We start from the raw sequence: 10086 nt of genomic DNA on the forward strand, positions 1-10086 counted from the left end.
TGTGTGTGTGTCTGTGTGTGTGGTGTTGTGTGTTGTGTGTGTGTGTGTGTGTGTGTGTGTAGTGTGTGTTGTGTTGTGTGTGTGTGTGTGTGTGTGTGTGTGTGTGTGTGTGTGTGTGTGTGTCTGTGTGTGTGTGTGTCAGTGTGTGTGTGTGTGGTGTGTGGTGTGTGTGTGTGTGTGTGTGTGTGTGTGTGTGAGTTTATTACAGGTTTGATTTTGTGTCTAGCTGAGTCCCCTGGCAAAACAAACAAACAGACACCAATTAAAGCTGCTGCAGTGTCCCGGCCCCTTTACATCACTAACGAGGCGCCGCTGTAACCGCTCTCATCCACACCTCAGCTGTTCCCTCAGTCAGACACGAGCCCTGAACTCACCGTCACTCACCAACAGTCAAAGAGACCACACTGTTGTTTCACATGAGAGATGTCTGTGTGTGTGTGTGTGTTGGTGTTTGTCAATCTATTTTCAGACAGGTCTGAAGCATCAGGAGAAAGGAGATTATGTCAGGGTTAACCACCGACCAATCAGAATTTAATCACAGAAAAAAATAGAGACAGAATCTGATAGAGTCGTTGGATTGTTCTCTGATGTTGCCACGGTGATGCCACTGTCAATAAAGCCTGATCAGACCCACACACTCCCACTGGTTGCCAGAGCTCTCCAACTTATTCCAGTAAGTGGAGATTTACACATCACTAAATTAAAATGAACACATGAACCTCCATGTTTGACCCCATCTGTACAAACCTGATCATGGCCCTCGACACCCGGACACCAACAATACTCAATAATCAATAATCACTGAAGTCTTTTTTAAAGCTCCTCCAGTGTAAAGGTCTGTGTCCATGTGTAGTGTGATTATAGATCAGCTCTAGCTTCTATATTAATACTGTGAAAGTATCAAAGCCTCAGTCCACAGAGAAATGCACACAGCCTGTATTCAGAAACTGAGCCTTAAAACCAGCCGTCAGGACTTCTGGAACTTTGTGATGTCACAACAAAGCAGTCACCAAGCCCCGCCCACCTGGACCCACCATCCAAACCTTTACAGGATTTGGTTTCTCTGAGTGTTTTTACCTGAAATCTGCTTTATTTTTATTGGATCACTCAGAAAACAGTCAGCCAATCAGAAGAGAGGCTCAGAGCCTCCTCTCTTCTGATTGGCTCACCGACCTGTTGTTACTAGAGCTGCAGAGAGAAGCCTGAGAGAGGAGATGTAAAACTACACTGAGATGGTTTTTATATCTTCTGATGGATCAACACTTCAAATAAAACACAGAAGAAGAAGAAAATCTAAAGTTCATCTTCATAAATGTGAATATTTGATGATTTCTCTTCGTCATCTCTGATCAATTCATTTCTAAACCAACAGGAACTAATTGGAAAATGAGCTGATGGTAAAAAACTGAAAACTAATTAAAACTTAATTAAACAACTAAATTCTTGGCCTTGGAAACAGCAGTGGATAATAATCATCAAGCTCAGGTTAAATGAACTGTTACATTTCCACTAAACGGATCTTGTGGTAAGATTGTTTTTTCCAAATTAACAGGAAGAAAAATCACCTTAAATCAACTTCATGCTCATTATTTTATTTCCAGGGTCGTTGTATTGGCTGTAATTCCCACATTCATCATGATGTGATGTCAGAGTTCTCGACAAATCTCCGACACTCCAGCAGAACATGTCAAGTACTGACGTCCATCAGAAACAGTTTCTGTCTAGACTCAATCATTAAAAACATCGACAGGAGGAATGATGCCGAGGCTGACGTCCACTCAGACACCACTACAGTCCACTACAGTCCACTACAGTCTACTACAGTCCACTACAGTCCTCTACAGTCCACTACAGACCACTACAGTCCGCTACAGTCCACTACAGTCCACTACAGTCCACTACAGTCCTCTACAGTCCACTACAGTCCTCTACAGTCCACTACAGTCCTCTACAGTCCACTACAGTCCACTACAGTCCACTACAGTCCGCTACAGTCCACTACAGTCCTCTACAACTTCATATTTCATGAGTCGATTTCAGCTGCTTCCACCTGTTTAATGACATCAAGGAGGTGAGAGAGAGTGGAGGTCGTGTGGAGGTCGTGTGGAGGTCGTGTGGAGGTCGTGTGGATGATGATGTCATCCTGCTCGCTGTATGATCACTTCCTGTCGTGTGTGCAGGTGAGCAGGAGGAGACAGGATTGTTGTGTCGGAGCAGCTGATCCATTACCTCCTCCAAACATTTCCCTCCATCACTGCAGCTGGACCGTCGGAGGCAGCTGTTAAAAATGTTTGGTTTTTTTCCTCCCACAAGCAATTAGGTAACAGCAATTACCTGGAGAGCTTCCCTCCTGGGGTGTGTTGGTTCTTTCTGTCTCTGTTTGCTTTTGAACATCTGCAGCCCCCCCCCCCGAGTGTATTTGGTGTAAACTGAGCTTTTCCCTGACGTCGGTGCTCAACCACAAAATCTAATTACACCTCCTGTGGTATCAGTGTTTGTGTTTCATCAAGTCGGAGCGTCACTTCTTCAACACGGGTCCATGCAGGTGTAAAACCAGATGTGCAGCTTCGTTAGCTTCATCCACTGAAGCTCTGTGTCTGAAAAACACTGAAGGCTGCAACAATGGCACCACTCCTGGTTCAGGTTTGACCTCCGACCTACTGCAGGTGAGCAGCGGCAGGTAAACACGAGTTCACTGAGAGCAGCGTGACGACAAGCTGTGGTGAAGTGTCAGAGATCATCATAAGGCAAACCACCAGCCAGCAACGTAAACAACATATAGAGTTCAGGACAACACGTTTCATGTTTCAACCTGACTGTAAAAAGCACCTTTTCTAATATTTCTGAGCAGCTCATTGTCACGTGAACTTAAAGCTCCACCACCAGTCTGAGTCCACAGGGACAGATGAAGGAGGAAACCCACAGTCCTTAAATACAAGCATCAGCTGAAGTTAAAACGAGGCTCCTGAAATCTGTTATAAAAATCAAGTGGGTGTCTTCCAGAGTTTTAGACTTTTAGTTTGAAATTCCCCTGGACAGGAAGTGTTTCCTGAGGTGGACGGAGAGTAAGACAAAGAGGGAAGTTTGTACAACAGAGACTTTTACTTTGGAAGATTTCAGACTGATTTGATTGAGTTCAACTTCAGCAGCAAAGACGTCGACACAAGACCAAATGTTCTTTTAGGAACTCGCTGCAAGAGGAAGAATTATATCTGTTAGCATCATGAGAAACAGCTCTTCAGCAAATGACAAAGGGTTGGTAAAGCCTGGAACCGCAATATATATATAACTTACAAAATCAACAATAACAAAAAAAGCTCAAGCAGAGGAAGTTGAGTAATTATACGTGATAGAAACATCAGACGGATCAAATTTGAGAAGATAAACGTGAATCTGTAGCAGGTCGACTTCTAACATGAAATATCAAAGCCTTTCATTTATTAAATACATTTTTTGTATATCTAAAAACGTACATGGGTGTATGTTTTTATTTATGTAGGTGCATGTGTGTAGATATATATATATATATATATATATATACACACATACACACACACATATATAGGGAAGGGTGAGGGAAAAAAAAGTTTAAGAAAGTTAAAAGTTATAAGGTCAAAAAGTTTGTGTGAAAATGTCTAAATAACAGCAAATATATAATGTTTCATTGACATTAAGTGACATTATAAATTATATTTTAAAAAGAAGCAAACAGCAGGATCTGCTGCAGAAGATAAAATAATGACCAGAGTTGTAAAGTCCTGTCTCAGATTATGATGAAACTCTGTGTCTATGAGCAACAAGCCCCCCCCACCCCCAAACACACACACACACACACACACACACACACACACACTCAGTTTAAAGTTTACTGGAAACGCCACGCACTATAAACTTTTGTGTGTCACATGACCTCCGTCAGATTTTTGTCAGTTTGACACAAAATTTTCAGTGAAATTTCACTAAGATTTGAGTTTTAGATTTAAGTTTTAGATTTAAGTAGAATGAACTTAAAAAAATCATGTCAGCCTCACAAGGGATGAGTGTTTGTCCAGTGAACACAACGTTTTTATGTCACGTGGACAGTCTTGAACATTTGTGTCCACTCAACATAAACTTTATGTCATGGATGCATTGTGGGTAATCTCTGTTGTTTTAAAGCAGGTCTGAACTTCACTCACACAGGAAACAGCTTTGTCCCTGATCACTGACACTCAGGAGGAACCATGAACATATGAGACTTTTAAAAAGTGAACTTGTCCTTTAAAGAGAAACTTCTTCAGCTGTTAGACATTAAAAGGCGGTAAACCCCCGCCCCGCCCCCCGTCAGGAGGACAGCACTGGGAGGATTTTCAAAGCGCTTGTCTGAGTCTTTCCCGCTCCTCCTGTCCATGAATTCAGCTGAGCACCTCTAAATCCTCATCAGCCGCTGACACGTGTGAGCAGGATTCCCGCGTCGGGCTGGATCCCGCTCTCAGGCTGATGGAGCCGTACAACTTGGCTGCGTGTTTGGAATAAGCAAACGCCCTCCTCCTCATCATCTCCCCCTTCCACATGGAGATCATGAGCAGGGTGGAGAGCAGCACGCCCCCCAGGGTGAGCAGGCACAGTCCCGCGATCACACACCGGTCCAGGTGGGCCCCGACTCTGGCTTTCTCCCGCTCCAGCCGCTCCATCTCCCGCGCAGACACGCTGTCCGGGTTCACGCGCACGTCCCTGGGGACCGTGTAGGATATGGCGACCAGAGAGATGCCGGTCACCAGGCAAGTGACTGCGATGATGAAGCCGTAGTCCACCGACTTCCCCGGGCCGTCAGAGGAGAGGTCGTCGTCGGACAGCAAGTAAAGTTCCGGGATGTCCTCCTCCCCCTCCTCCTCCCCCTCCTCCTCCATCACCTCCTCCTCCTCCTCCTCCTCCCACAGTTCACTTGAGGAGCTCCGGATCAGTGTGCAGGTCTGCGGACTGGTCCCTATCAGCCGGACATCATCATCTTCATTATCATCATCATCATCATCACCTTCATCACCTCGGTGGCTGCAGGTGAAGGAGGTTTCTGTTTCCTGCTCCGGCCGCGCGCCCCCTCTCCGGGTCTCTGTCCATGGTGCTGAACCCTCTCTTCCCCCGGGGTGAGGTGACTTCCCTCCGCCGCGGATCTCCGCCACACTCTGCTTATTCCCGCCCGGGGAGGAGCCTCTGGGATCGGGCTGATCAAAGTAAATCAGTTCCAGATCAGCCATCTGAACACGGGCTGGGTTCCTCCGGTTTGTCAGGCCCATGCGTCCGCGTCTGTCAGAGAAACAACCCGCTGAGAGGCTCCAACTCCCTGAAACGACTCAACGTGAAGCTGCAACTTTCATTTCCGGCCGCGAGACACTTTCTATCTGCGCCTCAAGTCAAAACAACATCCTACACGCATCTCTCTGCAGGTGCACCACGAGCGTTTTAAAGTCTCCTACAAGTGAGCAAGTCTCTCCTGATGAATATTCCCGCTCATCACTTTCTCTTCTGTCTCTTCTCTCCTGCAGAAACACGCGGATGGATCTAATTCCTCCTGATGTGTCGCGATCAGCGGTTATTAAAGCGACTGAATGCGGTTTAGCGGAGCACTACCTCTCTCCCCGTCTGTGGCTGCGCGTCCCCGGCTGCTTCTGCTTCTGCTCCCCGGTCAATTAGAGAGAGAGGCTTGGCAGACCCCTCCCACAGACTGAGCTCCGGCAGACCGCCTTATAATGCTTATTACCGCACCAGCCTCAGTGTTCCCCGGCGCAGCGCACTAATCAGATGAGAGGCGGCGGGCGGCTCCACTCTTTATAAACGGCTTATAAACAGTAACTACAGTGGCTCCATTAATGAGGATTTATGGAATAGATATGAACCTTTGATGAGAGCAACTTCTGGGTTGCCAGGTAGTTAGTCATAAACCAATTTATTAGTGACATTTAACTGAGATTAGATGAAAAGTTAAGTCACCAAAGTGATCAAAATTCATCCTGAGGGGAACATGAACATCTGAACCGAATCTTATGGAAATTCATTCAAAAGTTGTTGAGATATTTCATTCAGAATCGCTAATGTTAGCCTCACTGTGGTGCTAGAAAAGACAGGGGTTCATCCTCTGGGGAGTAAGAATGAAGATGATCAGATATTTTGCTGGGTAAGTTAAACCTGAATTTTGGGTTGCCAGGTTGTGAGGTATCTATTTATAGTCATCATAGTCATCGTGACATTAAAATTAAATTAGATAAGTCACCAAAGTGGTTAAAATTCATCCTGAGGGGAACATGAATATCTGAACCAAAAATCTGGGGAGCATGAATGAAGATGATCAAATAAGTAAAAGCTTTGACCTGCTTAGGTCACAAGATGAGAATAAAGGTTCACTACAGTCATTAGGATTCATCCTCTGAGGACCATGATTGCCTGCAACAGCATTTTAATGCGATCCATCCAATAGTTGTTGAGACGTTTTGCTCGGTTTTTGCTACAGTTTTTCAGGTAGCCACACCGCTAACAGCGCTAATGAGCCTAATAAGGACTTTTACAATAAGATTTGTGTCGAGACGGCAGAAGGTCAAAGGTCAGTGGTTCATCAGCAGGGTCTGGTCAACGGGTCATGAACTAAAGCAATTAAAAGACAGAGGAAGTGTTCTGCATGAGAGAGATTTGACCCAACCTGGCAACCAAAGGCTGTTCTCAGTAATGAGTCTTAAGGTTTTTAAAGCATCAGAAATGATTAATTAAGTCGTTAGTTAGAACCTTTAAACCCACCTTCGTTAAAAAGTGGCTCCTTAATGACTCAATGTGTTTGTCCTGAAAAAACAGGAAATTAGCTCATTTGTGTGAGACAGCCCGAGGGGACAGGACAGCAATGTGATTTATGTTTTATTGATGCTGAAGTGAAGGTGTGAGGTCAGAGGTCAGAGGTCAGAGCAGGAGCCCTGCAGCTGGGGCAACAAGTCCTTCAAACAAAATCAGCTGCTGGCTCCGTTAATACAGACATGAGAGTAAGAAAACAGTAGTCACCCCTCATCATCTAAACCCTCCGACTCGCCCAGAAGAAGAAGGACGGATGACATGACCTCATGTGCTCAACAGCACGTCAGCAGGACAGGAAGTCATTGTCCTGTACAGCTGAAAAAGCAGCCTCATTAATCACGGGAGCGTCCCTCCATCTGGGAGCATATCTAACATGGTTAACTTTATTATATGCATTCAAACAATATTACTGTGACAAAGAGACGTACACAAGAAGGAGGAGGAGGGATTCTCCTCCTTTGAATTGAGCATTCAGCAAATCATTTTCCTGACTGGCCCATTTCCAGAGGAGCTCCACGCAGCCAGGAAGAAAGTCGCTTCGCTGTTCAATCAAAAGCATGTCAAATCCCATACACTCACTGCTGACTGAGGAGCCCATATCTCCAAACTGGCAGCTTATCAGGAACTAACAAAAACCTCATCGTCACCGCAAGAACGGATCTAATTCACATATGCTCTGAAAACTATAGGAGGAGGATTTTATCCCTGAGAGTGAAAATAAAAGATGGAAAAAAAGCATCAGAAGCTTTTAAAAATGACGCCACATTATGCAGGAAATGGGATCTTCCACTTGCTGAGCTCCTCGTAGAAATCCTCCTGGTCACAATGAAATGTCTCATGTCTCTGCAGAGCACTGGAGCATATGTAGGCTATAGGTAGCCAAAGGTCACGATTACAAAATGCTTCAGCGCTCCACCGTTCAAGCTCAATTGTACTGTTTACTGAGACCGACCGCCGCTGCTTGTGAGTACAGTCGATACTGAACGCTCGTTCGCTGTGCATCTGGTGGTTCAGACCTTTTCAGAGGGAGAGGAGAGAAAAGACGACACACTTTCAACATGATGCAGAAAACATTTCACATCTGTAAGACACAGCAGGCAGATGTTACTGTCCACAGATTTGTAGTTGTGAAATTTTAAAACTTATTATCTACATAGATTTTTAACAATTTAACCAGAACTGTGAATGTTTAAAGTGTGTGTTCAATAAAGACACAAAGGATTATAATGATTAGTGTGATATCAGCTTTAAGCACATTGTGTTTGTCTCAAGCTGCAACCAGTGAAGAACCAGAAGCTGCAGTTCCTCTAACGACCACTAGAGTCTGGCTCCAACAGTGAGTCAGTCCCCATAGACTCCCATGTTAAAATGTCCAACTTTACAGCAGAAATAAACATGTTTACAGCCTGGTACAAAAACTGTTTTGGTCTCTAGAGCTGATTTCCTCCTCCTGTTTATATAACTCACCTGTTTACATTTTATTAAGGACTACAGTTATGGAGGATTGAGGGCGTGGCCTCTTTGAGTGACAGGTTGGTGAGCATTTGCTTGACACAAACTGGCTCCTCACATGCCCCTCCTCTTTGACCTGTTTTGGATTAGCTGGATGTTAGGGGGCGGAGTCAGAGGCTGCCAAGATGGCAACAGTGGAGCAGCTCACTCTGAGCTTCAGAAACTTGTGGGTGATGTCACAGAGGCAACGTCCATCTTTATTCGTGACTTTAAGCAGCAATAGTTGAAGTGACGGCTACGAGGAGCTTGTCTGAATCTGTTAGTTCAGCACCACGGACAGCGTCACGGTCTCATCAGCACACAGCACAGTGACGGTGTGGGCAGGAGAGGGAGGGTTTGTAAATCAGTCAAATCAGCAGGTATCTTTAACAAATACACTGTAGACTGTGTACTTAGAGTGTCCTCAGCTGTCCACATACTTTTGGCCCAGTGAGACGTGTCTTGACATAACGTTGTTGTATAGATGAGCAGAGAAAGTGCACAGAGCAGCAGGCTGTCATTATCTGCTTGTCTTATACAGTAACCAACATGTACAGTTCTTTCCCTCCTCTCCACTTGTGAATCTCATACAACAGTTATGATGGAGGGTGTTCGACCGGCAGCTCTACGCATGCATGGCCTCTGTCCAGGCAATTAAACAGACATGGTCGTACTGATGTGGGCGATAACCAAGGCTGGATTCACGACTGCAGGCGATACTTGACTGGTGCAGTCAGAGCTTCTCTCTCTCTGCTGTGCTGTACAGCCCACTGTCTATTCATTGTTTACTGTATTTAATGATATTTATCTTTCAGTGTGTTTCAGTATCATCTCTCTACAATGTGTGCAGCAGTTTGAAACACTGAGAGTAAACCTACTTAATACAGCTCTGACTGAGGCTTAAATAAACTGTTAATAAATACAATCACATGCTTTGTATTTGTGTATTTGTGCAGCAAAAATGTCAAAATATAGTTTCTGTCATTTTCCATTTTGAGAAGATGATCCATACTTTCAGATAATATAAGTAAACACATATTAAAAAATATAATCAATGTATTTATTGATCAAATGATTCATTAAAAAAACTGTCAGAAGATAATCATGAGCTACAATCTAATATTTGAGTGTAACAGAAAAGATAAAAGCATTCAGTTAGTAAGAGACACAGGGTTGGGGTGGGGGGGGTAAATAAACCTGAAACCTTAGCATTAGCACAACCACTAACACTTTGTCAGCCGCTGCCAGTTACAAGCTAACAAACAACATAAAAAAATATATGATGCTAACTACGTTAACCATTCAAAAAGATACTAACTATACTAACTGTTCTAAAAAGATGCTAACAATGCTAACTGTTCTGAAGAGATGCTAACTATGCTAACTGTTCTAAAAAGATGCTAACTATGCTAACTGTCCTGAAGAGATGCTAACTATGCTAATCATTCTAAAAAGATGCTAACTTGCTAACTGTTCTCAAGAGATGCTAACTAGCTTATTTCTGAAAAGATGCTAACTATGCTAACCGCTCTGACCCGTCTGCTAGTCTCTGGTTCAGGTCTCAGACTCCTCCTCTGAGTCTGGGTCTGACTGAGGCTCAAACATGTGGCTGAGTCTCTCTGATGTTTCCTCCTCTCACCATCTTCATACTGTCTGCTCTCTCACCTGTCCACCTGGAGCAACAGGTGGTGGGCGGGGCTCAAGGTCTGATCCAGGTTTATCAACCAGAAAGTAAGAGGAGATGAGCTGTCTATAACTCACACTGGTCCTCACAAAGTACAC

At 44.4% G+C, this 10086-nt stretch overlaps 1 protein-coding gene across 1 annotated transcript; it reads right to left on the reverse strand.

Moving 5' to 3' along the window:
• Positions 1-4394: 4394 nt before the first annotated feature.
• LOC111230519 (transmembrane protein 74-like) lies at positions 4395-5273 on the reverse strand. Its single transcript, XM_022757278.1, has 2 exons — positions 4925-5273; positions 4395-4876 (listed from the first exon to the last, which is right to left on the reverse strand). The coding sequence occupies exons 1-2, from the start codon at positions 5271-5273 to the stop codon at positions 4395-4397; spliced, it is 831 nt and encodes a 276-aa protein (XP_022612999.1).
• Positions 5274-10086: the final 4813 nt, after the last annotated feature.

This window comes from Seriola dumerili, unplaced genomic scaffold (genome assembly GCF_002260705.1).
Source record: "Seriola dumerili isolate Sdu_G_001 unplaced genomic scaffold, Sdu_1.0 BDQW01000273.1, whole genome shotgun sequence".
Lineage (NCBI taxonomy): Eukaryota > Metazoa > Chordata > Actinopteri > Carangiformes > Carangidae > Seriola > Seriola dumerili.